This window comes from Lathamus discolor, chromosome 23, assembly GCF_037157495.1.
Source record: "Lathamus discolor isolate bLatDis1 chromosome 23, bLatDis1.hap1, whole genome shotgun sequence".
Lineage (NCBI taxonomy): Eukaryota > Metazoa > Chordata > Aves > Psittaciformes > Psittacidae > Lathamus > Lathamus discolor.
In genome coordinates this window covers 1,236,231-1,257,233 of record NC_088906.1, presented here as the reverse complement: position 1 = coordinate 1,257,233, position 21,003 = coordinate 1,236,231, and the positions used below count along the sequence as shown (strand labels likewise).

Genomic DNA, 21,003 nt, shown 5'->3' with positions numbered 1-21,003 from the left:
AGGGAGGGGGAAAGCAGCGGCCCCGCACCTCTCGCTGTCTCCTGCCCTTCCTGTGCCCTGGCCCGGGGTGGCTGCAGCGATCTCGGCTGCCTTAGCAACGGCCCTGCAGCGCTCAGGGCTCTGTGGGAAGCGCACAAGTGGTACCCGAGCGGGCAGCGTGTCCCGAGCTCACCCCATCCCGGTGCTCCCGTCCCAGAGGGGCTGGAGCGAGCGGGCGGATGCTCCGCATTGACTCCTCAGCGTGATAAGGTCTGAGCTGGCTCAGCCCCTGTCCTCTCTGTCTTTGATGCAGGTGGCTCCATGTCCCAGCTGCAGAGCTCCTGGGAGCTGCACCAGCAGAGCATGGCCTATCTTCCAGATCCAGGTAACGATGAGCTCTGCACAGGGACCTTCTCCTTGGGGCCGGGTCTGTCTCCTCCTGGGGGCTTTCTCCAAGCAATGTAAAGGACCAGGACATGGGGATGCTGCAGCTCTGCTCTGGAGCTAGGCTGAGACAGCGGGGCTGGGGCAGCCTGGAGAAGAGAAGGCTCCTGAAGGGGAGACCTGAGAGCAGGTCCAGTGCCTGAAGGGGCTGCAGGGAACCTGGAGAGGGGCTTTGGGGAAGGGATGCAGGGGTGGGATGAGGAGTTCGGGCTTCCAGCTGGAAGAGTTAAATGGGATATGGGGAAGCTCTTCCCCATGAGAGTGTTGGGACGCTGGAATGGAGACGCTGGGGCTGCCCCATCCCTGGCAGTGCTCAAGGCCAGGTTGGACACAGGGGCTCAGAGCACCCTTTGAGCTCTTCTGAAAACCACCCCGATGGGGAGCAGGTTCTGCCATTGAAGTACAGCAAAGGGCTGGGGGAGTGTTCGGGGGCAGGGGAGGGGGGGATTAGACCTGGATTTACTGGGCAGAGAAGCAAATGCACCCTAAAAAAGAGATAGAACCTGCTCTTGGGTGGTCCTAAAGCAAGTCCTAGCCTGTCCTCTAGGACATGGCAGGTCCCTTCTGTTAGTGCAGGAAGAACAGGGAGACACAGAACATAGGGAGCACAGAGACACAGAACAAAGGGAACACAAAGGCAAAGGGAGCACAGAGACATAGAACACATGGATATGGAGGCAAAGGGAGCACAGAGACACGGAACACAGGGACATGGAGGTGATGGGAGCACAGAGACATAGGACATAGGGATATGGAGGTGATGGAGACACAGAACACAGGGATATGGAGGTGGTGGGAGCACAGAACACAGGGACATGGAGGCAATGGGAGCACAGAGACATAGGACACGGACATGGAGGTGATGGGGACACAGAACACAGGGACATGGAGGCAATGGGAGCACAGAACACAGGGACATGGAGGTGATGGGGACACAGAACACAGGGACATGGAGGCAATGGGAGCACAGAACACAGGGACATGGAGGTGATGGGGACAGAACACAGGGACATGGAGGCAATGGGAGCACAGAACACAGGGACATGGAGGTGATGGGGACACAGAACACAGGGACATGGAGGCGATGGGAGCACAGGAGTTTCTCTTCGCAGACCCCGCGGAGGCCAAGGGCAGGTCCCTCCTGGCAGGGTTTTGCAGTCGGTGGGGCTGTGACGGGCACTTTGCAGTCACGGTGCCTCTGTCCCCGCAGAGCCGGAGCCCGTGGCCGCCAGCACCTCCCTGCCCGACCCCAGCACCGACTGCGACAGGAACGTGCCCCGGATCTGCGGGGTCTGCGGGGACAAAGCCACCGGGTTCCACTTCAACGCCATGACCTGCGAGGGCTGCAAGGGCTTCTTCAGGTGAGCGGGGGGCTGCGGGCAGGGGGGGGCCTCACCCCATCCCCAGCATCACCTGAGCCTCCGGGGGCTGCTCCCTGCATCCCTGCATCCCTGCATCCCTGCATCCCTGCATCCCTGCGATGTGCCCGCGTTGCTGAGCTGGCACCTCCAAGCCTTGATGCTGGAGAGGTCACCAGCTCCTTGTGCCGTCCTGTGCCCCCCGGCATGGGAAATGGGTTGTTTTCCCCCTTATCAGAGATTTCCATCTCTCTGGGAGCCCTGCAGCCCTGCTCATGCTGCATAAGCAGGAGTATAAGAGCCCCTATGGATGGCACCTGGGGAAACACACCTGAAAGCAGCAGCCCTTGGAGACTGAATGGGTTTGATGGCCACAAAGTTCTATTGAAAGCAAACTGCATCTGGTGGCTGCTCCGAAGCTCTGGGTGCTTGTGAATGGAGGTGGATGTGGTCCTCTGCCCGCCTGCCGGAGCGGGCACCGGGCTCTTCCCAAACCAGGCGCAGCCCTGGGGGTTGGAAGTAGCCGGAGGTTGGATATGGAGCCCTTTGGAAGCTTTTCCGCTGTCAGGTGGGGTCTTGAGTGGCCTCAAGCTGGGCAGCAAAGCACAAGCACCTCAGAGAGAGACCAAGCAGGTCTGGAGAGCTGCAGGTGTCAGGGGTTTGGGTCTACCCTGATGATGCTCCCATACAGGCAGTGCTGCCCCATTCACATGGGAGCCCAGAGCAGCTTGCACCAAGTGGGACAGTGACTGCCCCTGGTGCAACGGGGCAGGGTGGTGCCTGCATTGCCCTGCAGTGGGATGGTGGCACAGGCAGCAATGGGATGGTGGCACAGGCAGCAGTGGGATGATGGCACAGGCAGCAGTGGGATGGGATGGTGGCACAGGCAGCAGTGGGATGGTGGCACAGGCAGCAGTGGGATGGTGGCACAGGTAGCAATGGGATGGTAGCACAGGCAGCAGTGGGATGGTGGCACAGGCAGCAGTGGGATGGGATGGTGGCACAGGCAGCAGTGGGATGGGATAGTGGCACAGGGAGCAGTGGGATGATGGCACAGGCAGCAGTGGGATGATGGCACAGGCAGCAGTGGGATGGGATGGTGGCACAGGCAGCAATGGGTTGGTGGCACAGGCAGCAGTGGGATGGTGGCACAGGCAGCAGTGGGATGGGATGGTGGCACAGGCAGCAATGGGATGGTGGCACAGGCAGCAGTGGGGTGGGATGGGATGGTGGCACAGGCAGCAGTGGGATGATGGCACAGGCAGCAATGGGATGGCGGCACAGGCAGCAGTGGGATGGGATGGTGGCACAGGCAGCAATGGGATGATGGCACAGGCAGCAATGGGATGGTGGCACAGGCAGCAGTGGGATGCTGCCACCACCATGCAGCTTTACAGAGTGAGCTGGGCTCTTACAGCACCCAGGGCCTGCCCTGTCACAGCCAAGGTGTGCAGGGATGTGGAGCCTGGAGCTTTGAAGCCCAACCCGAGCAGCACCTCAGGACCTTCCCTGTCCCGCTGTGGCTGCAGAGCCATGGTCCGGCTTTTGGCATGGCTTGAGGAGCCCTTCCTGGGTGCGATGCGGCTCTTGCAGCGATGCTCTGAGCCCCGGTGCGGTCTCCCCGTCCCTATTGTCACACGTTGTCACTGTGCAGCCATAGGGCGGTGACAGCGTTTCTGAGCACACGTCTCAGTGCTGGGGAAAGCTCTCACCTCCCTGCCCCATCTAAAGCCTTTAGTTCCCATGTAAGGCTCTAATTAGCTCTTGCTTTCTGTCCTGCCTTCCAGGCTCATTTCCACGCCGTGTTCAATCAGTGAATGCATTAACGTCGCTGCTGCCCAGCAGTGACGTGTTTGCTGCACTAACAAATAGCAGCAGTGCCATGGAAGAGCCTGCACCCCCAAAACTCTCCTGGAAAAGCCCACCCCTGCCTTTGCCAGCCCCTTGGGCTCTGTAAGGGGCTGTGCTCAGAGCATCACTGCCTTCCACCTCTCAGCTTGTGCTCCTGCGCAGGTCCTGATGCTGGCATCGCTTTGATGCCGATTCCACCCGGGGGCTCCTGTGGGACACGAACCCCGCTGTGAGATCCCTTGGGAGCATCCAGGGCCTCTCCAAACAGCACCCGGGTTTATTGGCACCCCTGGGTGCTGCGGCACAGGCAGGCACGAGGCAACCTTTGGCCGCTGGCTTCAAAGGCCGCTGTTTGCTGATGGTGCCAATGGCAACGGCGCTCCTGGAGCTCTGCTCTTTGCTCCGGAGCTCTGACGAAGCAGCTAATCCGGAGGGATTTACCGCGGCGGCTTGGCTGCAGCATCCGCGGCGTCTCCGGTTTCTCCGGGGGTGCAGTGATGCTGGGTGTTAATGGCAGAGCTGCTCCGGGTGTTCCAAACCCTTTCCCCTCCCCACCCCTCCTGTCTCCATCCCTGCATCCCACCCCTGCATCCCTCCCCAACCCTTGGCTTTAGCATTTAGAGCAGATCCTGCTTCCCCAGGGCTCTCTAAAGAGATTTCGGGGCAAGAGGGCATTGACTTGGCTGTCACAGGGCAGCAATGGGATGATCCCACCCCAAAGGGTTTGTGCCCCTGGATGAGGTGGTTCTGCTGCAGCCTTGGTGCCAGAGTGATCCCTCCTCATCCAGCTCCTCCAGCTCCAATCCAGCCCCAGGGACCCCTCCCACTAGAGCAGGGTGCTCCGAGCCCCTGTGTCCAACCTGGCCTTGAGCACTGCCAGGGATGGGGCAGCCACAGCTTCTCTGGGCACCCTGTGCCAGCGCCTCAGCACCCTCCCAGGGAAGAGCTTCTGCCTCAGAGCTCAGCTCAGTCTCCCCTCGGGCAGGTTCAAGCCATTCCCCTTGTCCTATCCCTGTATCCCTTGTCCCAGCCCCTCTCCAGGTTTCCTGCAGCCCCTTCAGGTGCTGCAATGACCAAGCTCCTGCCTTGAGGCGCTGGCATCCTCGCTGTCCCCTTCTCTTGGTGGGCTCTGTCACCCATGGGATGCTCCTCCTGCCCTCACCGGTGGGTGATGGGCGCTGCCCTCCGTGCCCCCCCCCCCCCCCCGCCCCGGGAGCTGGGTCCCTGTTTCCTGAGCTCGGTGCCCATGGAGCCCGGTGCTGGCCGTGCCTCCGCTCTCCCCCATGGGCAGGCAGCGACGTCTCTATTTTTACCCCTCGCCTCTGCCATGAGCCTCCAAATGGCTGGGTTGGAGCCTGGTAAATATACCCTGGAGCCAGACACCGGGAGCTGCTCCGCTGGGAATGGGATAGCTCCGGGCCCCTCATAGCCCAGCGCTGCGGCCCCTTGGGGCAGCGGAGCCCAACCTCCCTGGCTTCCCAGACTGCAATTTTCATACCAAACCCCCGGCCCTGCCTTGCCCCTGCCCTCACCTCGGGACACCATTCCCTGCCCCAGGCCTTCTCCCGCTTGTTTGTGCATTCCCAGCCTTGCCCTCGGCTGCAGGGGGGTCAGGGAGCCTCCTGCCTGCCCCCGACGCTCGGAACCGGAGCACTCATAGGAACAAGGGGGTTTTGGGGGGCTCCGTGTCCTGGTGTGCCCCTGTGCTGAGCAGCGCTTGCCCCTGTTCCTGCGAGAGCAAAGGTCCTGGTGGAGGGAGAAAACCCAGAGAGGAGCCGAAGCAGAGCCAGCGGTCGGGAGAAACAGGGGTTCCTCAGTGTAAGGCAGTGCCGGGGGGTTCCGCCATCCCATAGTAACTCCACTGAATGCCTTCATTCAGGTAAAGGAGAGCGAAGCCTCTGTTTACAGCTCCCTTTCTAAAATAGCTCCTAATTGCTGAGTGCAGCCTCCCAGCACCTATTTATACCCCATAAGCATGGGCTTGGTGCTGGAGGGGCCCCTTTGCCGTCGCCCCCTCAGCCTGTAGCCACGTCCATGGTGTCTGAGGAGCAGGGGGGCTGTCACCATCAGCTCAGCGCCACGGAGGGGTTTTAGTGCTGGTTCTGCAGGATGCTCCTCATCCTCCTGCATCCCGCATCTGGCACCAGGGGGACCTGGGGCTGCTGGAGCGAGGCCACGGGGATGCTGCAAGGGCTCCTTAAGGGGGGACCTTAGAGCAGCTCCAGTGCCTAAAGGGGCTGCAGGAAACCTGGAGAGGGGCTTGGGACAAGGGATGCAGGGGTGGGATGAGGAGTTTGTGCTTGCAGCTGGACCAGGGAAGAGTTAAATGGGATATGGGGAAGTCCTTTCCCATGAGGGTGGTTGGAGGCTGGAATGGAGAAGCTGTGGCTGCCCCATCCCTGGCAGTGCTCAAGGCCAGGTTGGACACAGGGGCTCGGAGCACCCTGCTCCAGTGGGAGGGGTTCCTGCCATGGAACTGGATGAGCTTTAAGGTCCTTTCCAACCCAGTCCTGTTGGGATTCAATAGAACAGCGCTGACTCAGTGGCCACATTCTCTCTGTTCTGCCTGAACCGCATCTCCTCTCTGCTGCAATCACCCCTCCGAACACCCTTGGCCTCGCAGCCTGGAGGCACCCGGGCCTTGTTCACCTTCAAAATCACCTCTTTGTGCAGAGCCAATGGCACCCTTAGGACCTCCTGTACCCGAGAGGCGAGCTCCTACTGCTGATGCTTGAGTAACGCTCTCCAGAGCAAAGGCATGTGCAGGGGAGCCGCTGGCCTGGGTGCCGCAGCTCAGCTATGCCTGTAACGTGTCATTAGCGGACACCAGGCAGGATGCCCCTGCACAGAGGCCACTTCGGGAGCTTTCCCTCGAGCTCTGCCTTTGACCCTTTGTACTTGGAGCGCTGACAGCCCCCGCGGCAGCAGGGTTAACGTGGCACGGGCCGGCTCTGCCGGGGGAGGTTATTATGGTCAGGGCCATTCCTCTTGAGTCCCGCGCTGAGGTTTGCTCCCTGCGCACGCTCTGCAGCCGGTCCTGCCAGCAAAGCCCGGCTCGAAAAGCTGGTGAATGTTTAATGGCACGCGCTGCTTTCCCTTGCTGCTCGTGGGGGGGCCTCTCCAACCTTTCCACCCTCCTCATGCCCTTCAAAGTACCTGCTCCCAACCGGAAAGCTGCTTAACCTGAGGCTGAGCCCCTCGGCTGTGGCCTTATGGAACCATAGAATCAAAGAATGGGTTGGGTTGGAAAGGACCTGAAGCTCGCCCAGTTCCAAAGCCCTGCCATGGGCAGGGACACCTCACACTGAACCAGGGCACCCAAGGCTCTGTCCAACCTGGCCTTGAACACTGCCAGGGATGGAGCACTCACAGCTTCCTTGGGAAACCCAACCCAGTGCCGCAGCACCCTCACAGTAAAGAACTTCTTCCTTAGATCCAATCTGAACTTCCCCAGTTTGAACCCGTTACCCCTTGTCCTGTGACTGCAGTCCCTAATGAAGAGTCCCTCCCCAGCATCCCTATAGCCCCCTTCAGACACTGGAAGCTGCTCTGAGGTCTCCACGCAGCTTCTCTGCTCCAGGCTGAACAGCCCCAACTTCCTCAGCCTGGCTCCGTACGGGAGCTGCTCCAGTCCCTGCTCATCCTCATGGCCTCCTCTGAGCTTATTCCAACACTTCCATGTCCTTTTTATGCTGAGGACACCAGAAGTTCTCCTTCCCCTGCTCTCCAGCAATGCCTGGACCTCTAAGAGCAAACCCACGGATGCACCCAGCCAGGCTCAGCCCCTCCAGCTTGGTCCTCTCAAGCAGGCAGCTGAGCTGAGCGGCTCAGAGATGCTGCCAGCATCCTCGTAGCGGTTTGCTGCCCAGAGAGCTGCATTTGTGCCTGGCATCTCCTCCCGGGGCTCAGAGCAGCCTCTTGCCCCATCCCAATGGTGCCAGTTTGACCCAGGACGGTTTCTGTTCCCTTTCTCTGCAGGAGAAGCATGAAGAGGAAAGCCATGTTCACCTGCCCCTTCAATGGTGACTGCAAGATCACCAAGGACAACCGGCGGCACTGCCAGGCCTGCCGGCTGAAGCGCTGCTTGGACATCGGCATGATGAAAGAGTGTGAGTATGGGGCACGTATCCCATGGGAACATCCCAGCTTCGTGCCCTCATCTCCTTTTCCTTCCCATTGAATGTGCGGTGCAGAAGGGAGCCCTCCAAGGATCCGAAGGGGATGCAAAGGGCAGGGGATGTGGTGGGTAATGATTAAGAGGAGCTTGTTTAATGGTTGAGGCCGTTGCTGTGGTGCTTGGGGAGCTGGGGAGCTGCTCTGAGCAGAGCCAAGTCGCCTTTGCTGGCCCTCGGAGGGCATCGGCTCAGCGAGAGCATCCGGGGCTGTTTCTGATTAACTCCTGGTTACACCGAGCGAGCATCCTCCCATCCCGCCTCTGTCCTCACCCAACCTGGCTTCGGATGCCCCTGGCTGCATCCCAGCAGCGGAGCGGAAGGAGCTGCCCGGGTTTTGCTCCTCCACGTCCCTCTTTGGGCTTGGTGTTTGGCTCCTCTTCCTGCAGCACGGGTCCATCCCTCCCTCCCTCCATCCCCGTGCCCAGCAGCGGCTCGAGTCAATAGCAGAGGGGAGTAAAGTGGGTTTTAACCCAATCCAAACACACTTTAATGGGCTCCAAATATTTGTTTTCCTCGAGTATATTTCGAGATAAGCAGCCTTTAGAATGCAGTGGGTTTGTACAGTTCCTCCTGAGAGGCTGGTGGCCATGGAGGCTTCCAACCAACAGAGCAGCTTGGAGCCACTGCAAACAGGACGTCACCTGGAATGATGGATGGACCTGGAAATCTGGGGGATGGAGGCTCCTTTCGTCCGTGCTGAGCAAACAGTCCCCATGTCCCAGGGTGCAATCAGAGCACTGAGTCCTCCAGAAAATCCCAATTTACAGGCGTTTGCAGGGCAAAGATGCCTGAATTTCCAATTGTCCCAAAGAGCGAGCAGATCCCTGCTCTTCTCCTGATCCTTGGATCTTATTCTTTTCAATAGCAGCCGTGTGCCATAGACAGGGAGACAAAGACCATGGAATAGACCACTTGCACCCATGGCCTGTGTCCAGCTCGGAGCCCCTCACTCCAAGAGAGACATTGAGGAGCTGGTGCAGGGCCTGGAGCCCAAGGGTGATGGGGAATGGCTGAGGGACCTGGGGGGTTCAGATGGAGAAGAGAAGGCTCAGGGGGACCTGATCGCTCCCTACATCTGTCGTGGGTGATTGAGGCCGTGTGAGCCCATGGTCAATGGGCCCTGCTTGGTGCAGCCGTTGCTAACAAGGGGAATGCATTGTTTTGCTCTGGTAAATGACCCGGAAAGGCTGGAAAACCGGGAACCCATCGGAGCCGCGGTGTTTGCACCGGCTCCGGGATGCGCCTGCAGGAGTTAACGTGTAAGCGACCCCTCCGTCAAACCAGCACCGGATGAGCAAGTCCTAACCTAAGGAGCCTAAAAATAGCCTCCCGTGGACTTTGCTGCTGGTAAATGAGGGCTGAGGTGTCCTGCTGGTATTTTGAGGTCGAATCAGGGCGTTTGAAGGCTCAGGGAGGGGTTGTGCCTTCCCTAGGCTGTCCTTGAAGGCAATGAGGAGCCCACGGGCAAGGCTGGGCCAGTTTGAGCCCTCTGCTGATGGGATCTGAGGGGTCCAAAGCAGAAGTGAGAGTGCGGGATGGGGAGGAAGAGGAGGAGGATGAGGGCAGAGCTTGTGCCGGTGTTAATGTGGGCTCTGGTGTGTGGTGCAGTGTGCTTGGGTGTTCTTAGCCATCGCCTCCAGGGTCCCTTCGCCAGCACAAGGTCCGTGGACCAGAGGCTGCGGTGATGGGCTCGGGGGGAGCCGGTGCTTGTCAGAGAGGTGCAAAAGGCAAAGGGACCCTGGGTGTGTGCGGACTGATGCAGAGCAAGGGCCCCGGAGCCACTGGAGGTGGGAGCTGGAGGGCAGCGAGGTTACGGCCGTGGGCATGGGCTGGGGCAGGGTTTGCAGCCCCGCCGCAAGCCTGGGCTCACCCCAGAGCCACGTTAGCAAATACTTGTGGGTTTCCGCCTGTTCTCGGTGCAGGGTGAAGCTCGGGGCCGGGGAGCAGGAGCCGGAGCCTTTGGGAATGCGGCTTCTGCTGCCTTTGGGGGAGGTTTCCCTCTGCGTGGCTGCCGGGGGTGCTGCCGGCTCCCTGCCCGCTCGCGCTGGGTGCTCTTTGGGCGATGCTCGGCACGGATGTACTTTGGGTCACAGAATCGCAGAGTGGCTTCTGCTGGCCAGGACCTTGACGCTCACCCAGCTCCATCCCGGGCTCCCCCCTCGCAGGTTAAAGCCATTCCCCGGCCTTATTTCAAGTTTAAGTTCGCTTCTGCTCTAGATTCGGCTGCTGCTTCCTCGCTGGACGGGGCGAGGCTGCTCCCCATCACCCCCGGCTCTGCCGCCCAGCCCCAGCAGCCGAGCCCTCAGCGCTGCCCTCGGTGCCGGCCGCGGCTTCCCCTGCGCCCTGCGGTGTCTGCACAGGGCCCAGCCTCTGTCTGGAAGCGACGGACGGGATTATCCCGGCCCCCGCAGGGATGTGGGGCCAGGGCAGCCCGCAGGCACCCGGCCACGTCGCCGGCTGTGCCAGGAGCCTGCGGCCGCAGCGCCCCAGGGCTTGGGAAGAGCTCGGAGCTGGGAGCTCAAGGGGGAAGGGGCAGGCGCTGAGCTGCTTGTTCCCCCTGGAGGCAGGCAGGGATGCGATGGGCAGCGCCCATGCAGTGCTCCGAGGCTTTGTAGTGAGAACTGGGATGGGAGAGGGCAAACCCCCCCTTCCCTCCCCATCCCTTCCTTCCCCATCCCTTCCCTCCCCATCCCTCCCTTCCCTCCCCATCTCTTCCTTCCCCATCCCTTCCCTCCCCATCCCTTCCCTCCCCATCCCTCCCTTCCTTCCCCATCCCTTCCTTCCCCATCCCTTCCTTCCCCATCCCTTCCCTCCCCATCTCTTCCCTCCCCATCTCTCCCGTCCCTCCCCATCCCTTCCCCCCCATCCCTCCCTCCCCAGGCAGTCGCCCCTACAATGTCCTGATCCCGGGACCAACCCTTCGGTTATTCCCATTCCTCTGAGTCTTGGCTGAGATTGTGCAAGTTTGAGAGCACCTTGGAAAAAGGCCTCCGGCAAAGGGGGGAGCAGGAGCAGGGACAGGAACGTTCCATGCCCCCGGCCCCGTGCCCGGGGCCCCCGCTGCCCTTCGCCATCGTCCCCCTTGACTCGCCCCCATCCCACCCCCCTCTCCATCAGATAACACACACGGGGCTGTCTCTGATGGTGGGTAAAGGGCGCAGAGCACCCTGAGGAATGGGCGCTGCTGCCGTGGGTGAGTTAAGGAGCGCTGCTGGGAAGCTGGGACCGGCACAAGGATGGGGACCTGCGTCCAAGAGATCCATGTGGGTCCCAGCCCCGCGGCGCTGCTCGGGTCTTTAAGCTCTTTTTACCCAGCCTCATGGATTGCCCTTGAGGCCAAGCCAAGGCTGTCACCCGGAACACGGCCATAAATACCCAGCCCTGGGGGGACGTTTCTGTGTCCCTTTAGTTCGCAAACCCTGGTGACGCTGCAGACCCCAGGTTATCAGCACTGCAGCGTCACAGCTCCCTCTGTTGTGGGGCAATGGAGCGGGATGAACCCGCTGGCCCGATCCTGCGGGGTGCAGGTTCCTTCCACCTGAGAGCACAGAGCAAACAGCCGTGGCCTCCCCGCACCCAGCGTCACCCAACAGCACCCGATGGGCTGTGAACGGTGCTGGCGAGAGGCTGTGACCCGGCAGGCGGGGACAGGAGCAGGATGGGGCTGCTGGAGGGGTGATGGTTGTTGAGTGGGCTGATGGGGATGCAGCAGGACGGGGCTGCCGGAGGGGTGATGGTTGAGCGGGGTGATGGGGATGCAGCAGGATGGGGATGCAGCAGGATGGGGATGCAGCAGGATGGGGCTGCTGGAGGGGTGATGGTTGAGTGGGGTGATGGGGATGCAGCAGGATGGGGCTGCTGGAGGGGTGATGGTTGAGCTGGGATGGATGCAGCGGGGGCTCAGTGCCTGTCCTGCTCCCCGCAGTCATCCTGACGGACGAGGAGGTGCAGAGGAAGCGGGAGATGATCCTGAAGCGCAAGGAGGAGGAGGCGCTCAGGGAGAGCCTCAAGCCCCGGCTCTCGGAGGAGCAGCAGAAGGTCATCGACGTCCTGCTCGAGGCTCATCGCAAGACCTACGACCCCACCTACGCCGATTTCACCAAGTTCCGGGTACGTCCGGGCCGTTCCAGCCCCATTCCCGTGTGCAGGAACAGCCGCGTGCACCAAACCCCTTCATCCACAGCTCCTCATCCGGGGGGAGTTTACAGACCCCAGGAAGCGCGCACAGCAAAGTGCTCCAGCAGCCCCGCTCTGGAATGCGCTGGGATGAAGGGAGCTTAAAGCTCCTCCAGCTCCAACCCCTGCCATGGGCAGGGACCCCTCCCACTGGAGCAGGGTGCTCCAAGCCCCTGTGTCCAACCTGGCCTTGAGCACTGCCAGGGATGGGGCAGCCACAGCTTCTCCATTGAGACCATCCCCGTGTCCCAGCACCCTCACAGGGAAGAACTCCCTTATCTCCAACCTGAACCTCCCCTGTTCCAGTCTGAACCCATCACCCCTTGTCCCATCGCTCCAGCCCCTGCTGCAGGTCCCTCCCCAGCATCCCTGTAGCCCCCTTCAGCCACTGGAAGCTGCTCTGAGCTCTCCACGCAGCTTCTCTGCTCCAGCCCCGATGTTCTCAGCCTGGTTCCTATGGGAGCTGCTCCAGCCCCTGAGCATCCTCGTGGCCTCCTCTGGACCAGCTCCAGCATCCCCATGTCCTTACACTGAGGACACCAGAGGTGCCCCCAGCGCTGCGAGCGGGGTCCCACAGAGCAGGGCAGAGGGGCAGGATCCCGTCCCGGACCCTCTGCTCCCCTTCACACCCTGCTCTCCCTTCCAGCCCCCCGTGAGGAGCACCCCTGGCAACAAGGGGGCAGCGAGGGCCCCCCCCATCCTCACCCAGGACTTGTCAGAGGACTCCAGCGAGCTCTTTGGCCCCGATGCCTTCAGCGCGTTCTCAGGTACCGCCTCCCCTCTCCATGGGTGATGGGGGAGAAGTGCAGCAGCTTCACCCGATTGTGGCCCCTTGTTCGACCCCTTCTGAGGAGCTCGTTTGGCTGAAAGACGCCCCTGGGGGTGCCGCAAAGGCTTTTGGGGAGCACAAACCCCTCCCAGTAGAGCAGGGTGCGGGGAGCTCCCAACACCGGGATGCTGGAAGGCTCCCAGCCCCATTCCCCACGTCCTGCTGCAGGATGGGCACCGTTCCCGCTGCAGGCCAGCAGCATCCCCCTCATCCCTAACATCACCCCACATCCGAGGTCCCCTCTGCCCTCAGAGCCTGTGGAGCCGCAGATGCTGTCGAACCTGGTGCTGGAGGAGAACGACGACACCTCCTCCATGAGCACCGACTTCTCCCAGCTCTCCATGCTCCCGCACTTGGCCGACCTGGTCAGCTACAGCATCCAGAAGGTGATCGGCTTCGCCAAAATGATCCCGGGCTTCAGGTGAGACGATGCCCACGCGCGGGAATCGCGTCCCAGCCTTCGCAGCTCCCTCAGGCTCTGTTCCCATCCCAGCCCTGTTCCTGCTTTCCTGTTTCCTGTCCCTCTCCTCCCCGGCTTCCTCCTCTCCGGGTTCAGTCAGTGAAATGCTCGGGTGCTGCCCCCCAATGAATGGAGCTGCTTCATCACAGGCACCCGGGGGAGGGAGAACCCGGGGAGCCCCCAGCATGGAGCAGCTCCAGAGCCTGAAGGGGCTGCAGGGAGCCTGCAGAGGGGCTTGGGACAAGGGCCTGTAGGGCCAGGCCAAGGGGAATGGCTTGAACCTGCCCGAGGGGAGACTGAGCTGAGCTCTTAGGCAGAAGCTCTTCCCTGTGAGGGTGCTGAGGCGCTGGCACAGGGTGCCCAGAGAAGCTGTGGCTGCCCCATCCCTGGCAGTGCTCAAGGCCAGGTTGGACACAGGGGCTCGGAGCACCCTGCTCCAGTGGGAGGGGTCTCTGGACGCGCTTTAAGCTCCCTTGATCCCAACCCATTCCGTGGCTCCATGCTCTATGGGTGGCAGGTTTCTGCTCGCTGGGGCCTCACCTCAGCCTCTCCCCCTGCACAGGGACCTGGCAGCTGAGGACCAGATCGTGCTGCTCAAGTCCAGCGCCATCGAGGTGATCATGCTGCGCTCCAACCAGTCCTTCACCCTCGAGGACATGACCTGGACCTGCGGCAGCAACGACTTCAAGTACAGGATCAGCGACGTCACCCAAGGTGAAGGCTGCCAGAGCCCCTCCTGCTTGCTGCGGGCTGAGGAGCATCCCCTGCGCCTGAAACCCACATCCCCGCATCCCACAGGGAGCAGGCTGGGAGCAGGGATGCGCTGCAGGCTGCGGTACCCAGCAGCTCGGTGGTGTCCCAGCACCAGCTCCCGTCTCTGAGCCTCTGCATCCTGCAGCAGGACCCAATGGCTCCATGCACGTCCCTCAGCAGTGAGGGATCCTGATCCCGATCAGGTCATGCTAAAGGGTCCGTTCTCTTCCCAGCTGGCCACAACATGGACCTGCTGGAGCCGCTCGTCAAATTCCAGGTGGGCTTGAAGAAGCTGAACCTTCATGAGGAGGAGCACGTGCTCCTCATGGCCATCTGCATCCTGTCCCCAGGTGAGAGCACGCTCATCCCCCTGCATCACTGACCTGATGGGTTTGGTGTTGTCCCCATAACGCCACCCTTCCCATATGGGGCTCGGTGCTGTCCCCCTAATGCCGCCCTTCCCTTATGGGGCTCGGTGCTGTCCCCCTAACGCCGCCCTTCCCTTATGGGTTCAGTGCTGACCCCCTAACACCGCCCTTCCCTTATGGGTTCGGTGCTGTCCCCCTAACGCCGCCCTTCCCTTATGGGTTCAGTGCTGACCCCCTAACGCCGCCCTTCCCTTATGGGTTCAGTGCTGTCCCCCTAATGCCGCCCTTCCCTTATGGGGCTCAGTGCTGTCCCCCTAATGCCGCCCTTCCCTTATGGGTTCAGCGTTGTCCCCCTAACGCCGCCCTTCCCTTATGGGTTCAGTGCTGTCCCCCTAATGCCGCCCTTCCCTTATGGGGCTCAGTGCTGTCCCCCTAATGCCGCCCTTCCCTTATGGGTTCAGCGTTGTCCCCCTAACGCCGCCCTTCCCTTATGGGGCTCAGTGCTGTCCCCCTAATGCCGCCCTTCCCATATGGGGCTCAGTGCTGTCCCCCTAATGCCGCCCTTCCCTTATGGGGCTCAGTGCTGTCCCCCTAACGCCGCCCTTCCCTTATGGGCTCGGTGCTGTCCCCCTAACGCCACCCTTCCCTTACGGGCTCGGTGCTGTCCCCCTAACGCCGCCCTTCCCTTACGGGCTCGGTGCTGTCTCCCTGACGCCACCCTTCCCTTATGGGCTCGGTGCTGTCCGCCTGACGCCGCCCTTCCCTTACGGGTTCCGTGTCCCCACAACCTCCCCTTCCCTTGCCCCTGCCCCGGGGCCGTTGGAAGCGGGGAGGGCATCACGGCGCCCCCGGTACCCGCAGACCGCCCGGGCGTGCAGGACACGGCGCTGGTGGAGTCGCTCCAGGACCGGCTCTCCGAGATCCTGCAGAGCTACATCCGGTGCCGGCACCCGCCGCCCGGCAGCCGCCTGCTCTACGCCAAGATGATCCAGAAGCTGGCGGACCTGCGGAGCCTCAACGAGGAGCACTCGCGGCAGTACCGCTGCCTCTCCTTCCAGCCGCAGCACAGCATGCAGCTCACCCCGCTCGTCCTCGAGGTCTTCGGCAACGAGATCTCCTGAGCCGGGCCCCGACGGCCACGGGCTCCGTTCAGCGCCGGGGCAGCGGGAGCAGGGCTCGCCCGCAGGCGCTCGGGTTGCGCGCTGCTGGAGGCGCTGCTCTGTGGGCTCAGCTCCGCGGTGACAGAGCCGGGTCCCCGGGGCTTTTCCCTCTGGCCCCTGAGCAGCTCCCCCGCGGCCCTGCCCTCGGCCGCCGCTGCCCTCTCCCTTTCGGGGCGCTGAGGCCGAGCTGCCCCCGGGCACTTCTCGACCTGAGACACGGAGGGAGAAGCGGCGCGGGGTGGTTCTGGGGTTCTCTGCCCCGCATCGAGGAGGGAGGCTCCGGCTGGGGGTGCCGGGGGCTGCGGCTCCCGTTGCGGGGACGTTTGTCCTCGGCCCCGCGGCAACAACCGGATGCGCCGCGATTCGTGGTCCGGAGCTCGGGGTTCCACCCCATCGCGGGGGTGACAACCCCGGCTCCGGAGGCTGCTCTTAACCCCCCCCCCCCCCGCCCTTCCCGGTACCGGGGGGAGCCCCGCGGCGCCCGGGGCGGCCCCAGCTCGCTCCTGGCAAATAAACTCGCTCCAACGGCGCCGGGGCTGCGAGTCCGGGGGGGCTGCGGGGCCGGGAGGGGAAGAGGCGGGGGCCGGGCGGTGCCTGCGCCCTTCCTTGCAGGTGTGTGCGAGCGTGTCCTGTGTGCACGTGTGTGTGCACATGTATGTCCTGTGTGTGCATGTGTGTGCACATGTATGTCCTGTGTGTGCACATGTATGTCCTGTGTGTGCACGTGTGTGTGCACATGTATGTCCTGTGTGTGCATATGTATGTCCTGTGTGTGCATGTGTGTGTGCACATGTATGTCCTGTGTGTGCACGTGTATGTCCTGTGTGCACGTGTGTGCACATGTATGTCCTGTGTGTGCACATGTATGTGCACATGTATGTCCTGTGTGTGCATGTGTGTGCACATGTATGTCCTGTGTGTGCACATGTATGTCCTGTGTGCACATGTATGTCCTGTGTGTGCACGTGTGTGTGCACATGTATGTCCTGTGTGTGCACATGTATGTCCTGTGTGTGCATGTGTGTGTGCACATGTATGTCCTGTGTGTGCACGTGTATGTCCTGTGTGCACGTGTGTGCACATGTATGTCCTGTGTGTGCACATGTATGTGCACATGTATGTCCTGTGTGTGCATGTGTGTGCACATGTATGTCCTGTGTGTGCACATGTATGTCCTGTGTGCACATGTATGTCCTGTGTGTGCACATGTATGTCCTGTGTGTGCACATGTATGTCCTGTGTGTGCATGTGTGTGTGCACATGTATGTCCTGTGTGTGCACGTGTATGTCCTGTGTGCACATGTGTGCACATGTATGTCCTGTGTGTGCATGTGTGTGTGCACATGTATGTCCTGTGTGTGCATGTGTATATCCTGTGTGTGCATGTGTGTGCACATGTATGTCCTGTGTGTGCACATGTATGTGCACATCTATGTCCTGTGTGTGCACGTGTGTGTGCACATGTATGTCCTGTGTATGCATGTATGTGCAAATGTATGTCCTGTGTGTGCACGTGTGTGTGCACATGTATGTCCTGTGTGTACACGTGTGTGTGCACATGTATGTCCTGTGTGTGCCCATGTATGTCCTGTGTGTGCACATGTATGTCCTGTGTGTGCATGTATGTGCACATGTATGTCCTGTGTGTGCACGTGTGTGTGCGTGCACATGTATGTCCTGTGTGTGCACGTGTGTCCTGTGTGTGCACGTTTGTGTGCACATGTAGGTCCTGTGTGTGCACGTGTGTGTGCACACATGTATGTCCTGTGTGTGCACGTGTGTGTCCCGCGTGTGCACATGTCCTGTGTGTACATGTGAGTGTGCACGCATCCGTGCACATGCATGTCCCGTGTGTACGCGCATGTATGTCATGTGTGTACGTGTGTGTGTACACGTGTCTGTCCCATGTGTACGTGTGTGTGCGCGTGTCCCCTCAGCACGTGTCTGAGGCCGCCTGCGCACGTGTACCCGGCTGCGGGGGCGTGGCCTCCGGGAATCCGCGCCCTCTGGCTCCGCCCCCAGCTCCAATTGGCCCCACCCTTGGCTCCACCCCCGTCCCACGCCGCGCTTACCAGCGCTTCCATCCGGGCGGGGCGATTGGCGCATGCGCGATGACGCCCGGGCGTGTGTTGGGCGGGGCATGCACGCAGCGGAAGGGCTGTGGGGGGAGGGGGGGAAACAGGGTGAAGCGGCGCATGCGCAGAGCAGCGGGGCGGGGCTTGCGACGGGGGCGGAGTCATGGCGGGGCGCGCGTGTGACGCATGCGCAGACTGAGCCACGGGCAGGCGCAGCGGATGACGCATGCGCAGTGTGATGCGCCGCGCCGCTCGCCTCATGGCCGCCGCCGGTGCCTGCGCTGGTGCCGGTGCCGGTACCGGGGCCGGGGCCCCGCCGCGCATCGGGACCCACGACGGGAGCTTCCACTGCGACGAGGCCCTGGCGTGCGCGCTCCTGCGGCTGCTGCCGCGCTTCCGGGTACGGCTCCGCCGCGCAGGAACCGGGGCCTCCTCAGCGGCGCCCCCGCAGTGCCCGGGGTCCCCCCCGGGGTGTCCGGTACCGCTGGGCCCGGCTCAGGGCCTCCGGGGGTCCCCCCTGGGGCTCCGGTCCCTCCCGGAAGCCCCCGTTGGGTCCCCGGTCCCTGTCAGGGTGCACGGCCCCCCTTGGGGTCCCCATTGCCCCCCGGGGGTCCCCCTTAACTTGCCAGTGCCCCCCTGCTCCCTGTTCTCCCCAGGGGCAGCTCCTGGGGGCCCCCCCCCGGGCTCCCCAACGTTACCCCCCCCCCCCCGCAGGACGCGGAGGTGCTGCGCACCCGGGACCCGCAGCGCCTGGCGCAGTGCGAGGTCGTGGTGGATGTGGGGGGGGAGTACGACCCCGAGCGGCACCGCTACGACCATCACCAGAGGTGAGGCCCCCCCCGCGCCCACACCGGGGTCCCCTGGGTGCTGGGGGGGCCCACAAGGGAAGGTCTTAGGGCAGGAGCTGTTCCCTGTGAGGGTGCTGAGGCGCTGGCACAGGGTGCCCAGAGGAGCTGTGGCTGCCCCATCCCTGGCAGTGCTCAAGGCCAGGTTGGACACAGGGGCTTGGAGCACCCTGCTCCAGTGGAAGGGGTCCCTGGGGCTGGCTTGGGGCTGGAGGAGCTCTCAGGTCCCCTCCATCCCTGCCCGCGCGGCCCCGCAGGTCCTTCACGCATTCCATGCGGAGCCTCCGGCCCGACAAGCCCTGGAGCACGAAGCTCAGCAGCGCCGGGCTCATTTACTGCCACTTCGGCTCCCAGATCCTGGCGGAGCTGCTGGGGCAGCCGGAGGACGGCCCCGTGGTGGCTGCGCTCTATGACCAGGTAGGGAGGCTCCGGGGGGGGGGATCTACCCCAGCTCCCCCCATGGATGGGGGCACCCCCTAGCAGAGGGACCCCCTTTGTCTCCAGCTGTACGAGAGCTTCGTGGAGGAGATCGATGCTATCGACAACGGCATCGCACAGGCGGAGGGGGAGCCCCGCTACGCCCTGAACAGCACCCTCAGCGCCCGCGTCGGCCGCCTCAACCCGCGCTGGAACGACCCCGAGCAGGACACCGAGGTGGGGACGGGGCCATGGGGGAGCACGGGGCCACCCCCCTGCCTGGGCCACCCCTGAGCCCCCCCGTGTGGCCCTGTTCCCCCCCCCCCCCCAAAAAGGCCGGGTTCCAGCGGGCCATGGAGCTGGTGCGGAGCGAGTTCCTGGAGCGCGTGGACCACTGCCACCGGAGCTGGCTGCCGGCGCGGGCGCTGGTGCACGAGAGCATCCAGCGCCGCTTTGAGGTGCTCACTGGGGGTCTGGGGGGGCTCAGAGGTCGGGGGGGGGCAGTGCCGTGAGGGGGGGGCAGGTCCTCTCGGGATGGACGTCCCTGCATGGCCCAGGGTGGCCCCTGCGCCCCATATCCCTACACATGGCCTTGCACCCCTCCAGCACCCCTGTATCCTTACACATGGCCCTGCATCCTTACAGCCCTGCACCCCCCCTGCACCCCTATATCCTTGCACACATCCATGCCCCCATCCCATCCCTTATATACCCCCTCAGAGCCACACACCGGAACCCCCCCCCGGTCCCACCCACCCCACCTCTCTGTGCACCCCACATCACCTCCCCCTGCTCATCTGCACCCCAGTGAGCAGTGGGGGGCTCATGCACCCCCAGGGAGACACGCTCAGGGTGGGGTGCTTGTGGGGAAACTGAGGCACAGGGGCAGGACCCTCGTGTCCCCTCTGTGACCCCCATGTATCCCTCCCATGATCCCCCCATATGCCCCTTGTATCCCCCCCGTGACCCCTCCATGTTCCCCCCATGATGCCCCCATGTCCCCCCCTTGTCCCTCCTGTATCCCCCCGTGTTCCCCCCCGTGCCCCCGGTGCAGGTGGACGGCAGCGGGGTGGTGCTGGAGCTGCCGCAGGCCGGCTGCCCGTGGCAGGAGCACATCTTCAGGCTGGAGCGGGAGCTGGCGCTGCCGCAGCCGCTGCTCCTGGTGCTGTTCCCGGACCGGGGCGGGCAGTGGCGGGTGCAGAGCGTGCCCACGGCGCCGCACTCCTTCCAGAGCCGGTGAGCCCCGGTCCCGGCCCCCGGCCCCATAGCCGGGGGCAGGCTCTGACCCTCTCTCTGCCCCCCCTCGCAGCCTGCCCCTGCCTGAGCCCTGGCGCGGGCTCCGGGATGAGGCGTTATCCCGGCTCGCCGGCATTCCCGGCTGCGTCTTCGTGCACGCCACCGGCTTCATCGGCGGGCACCGCACGCGGGAGGGGGCCCTGGAGATGGCCCGGAGGACACTGGAGCAGCGCGGGGGGCAGGAGGCCGCTCCTGGCCCCGGCACCCCCAAAGGGACCCTTTGATGCAGGGATCGCCCCAGGGAATGGGATCGTTGTCATGGGGGGGCACTGCCCCTGCTCCCGCTGTGAGCCCGAAACAAGCCTTTGGACTTGAAGCGTGTCCCCACTCCTGCATCTCCTGGTTCCCAACCCAGTACAGCCCAGTCTGTGCCCAGTGCATTCAGTGCAGTGGGAGGGGGGGTCCTTGGGGTGTTGGCATCACCCCCCCCTCCACCGTGCTGGGCTCCCTCTGCTCCCCCCCCGCGCATGCAGCAGCAGAGGGAGGGGGGGACGCGGCTCCCCCCTCGCTCCAGCTCCATCCGCGGGGCCATGGGGACAGCGCGGCTGCTGCTGCTGCTGCTGCTGGCTCTGCCCCACGGCGCCGTGGGGCAGCGCTGCCCGCCCCCCCCAGCCGGCAGCAGCAGCAGCCACAACGGCAGCGCGGCGGGGCCGGCGCGGGCCCCGGACGCCGCGGTGCTGGCGGCCATGGGCGGGTGGCTCGGGGCCGTCCTGCTCTGCGTCGGGAGGCACGTCCGGAGGAGCCGGGCCCGCTCCCGGCTGCAGCTCCGGTACCTGCGGGCGCTGCCCCGGGCCCCGCCGCCGCCCGCCCCGGAGGA

General features: G+C 63.3%; 2 protein-coding genes across 8 annotated transcripts in view; both read left to right on the top strand.

Moving 5' to 3' along the window:
- The window catches only part of VDR (vitamin D receptor), a 31,039-nt gene extending 14,957 nt beyond the window's left edge, over positions 1-16,082 (top strand). For all 7 annotated transcript variants that reach the window (XM_065659760.1, XM_065659758.1, XM_065659756.1 and 4 more), the window contains 9 exons: positions 293-364; positions 1,634-1,784; positions 7,611-7,741; positions 11,733-11,917; positions 12,630-12,750; positions 13,065-13,233; positions 13,835-13,986; positions 14,259-14,375; positions 15,255-16,082. In XM_065659760.1, the coding sequence (XP_065515832.1) occupies positions 301-364; positions 1,634-1,784; positions 7,611-7,741; positions 11,733-11,917; positions 12,630-12,750; positions 13,065-13,233; positions 13,835-13,986; positions 14,259-14,375; positions 15,255-15,514 (1,350 nt within the window). In that variant the 5' untranslated portion in view covers positions 293-300 and the 3' untranslated portion in view covers positions 15,515-16,082. The remainder of the gene's footprint in view (positions 1-292; positions 365-1,633; positions 1,785-7,610; positions 7,742-11,732; positions 11,918-12,629; positions 12,751-13,064; positions 13,234-13,834; positions 13,987-14,258; positions 14,376-15,254) is intronic.
- A 1,741-nt stretch (positions 16,083-17,823) lies between these two features.
- Positions 17,824-20,502, top strand: MYG1 (MYG1 exonuclease). Its single transcript, XM_065659761.1, has 7 exons — positions 17,824-18,028; positions 18,343-18,455; positions 18,731-18,890; positions 18,978-19,127; positions 19,226-19,348; positions 19,945-20,126; positions 20,200-20,502. The coding sequence occupies exons 1-7, from the start codon at positions 17,855-17,857 to the stop codon at positions 20,408-20,410; spliced, it is 1,113 nt and encodes a 370-aa protein (XP_065515833.1). The 5' UTR covers positions 17,824-17,854; the 3' UTR covers positions 20,411-20,502.
- The last annotated feature ends 501 nt before the right edge of the window (positions 20,503-21,003 follow it).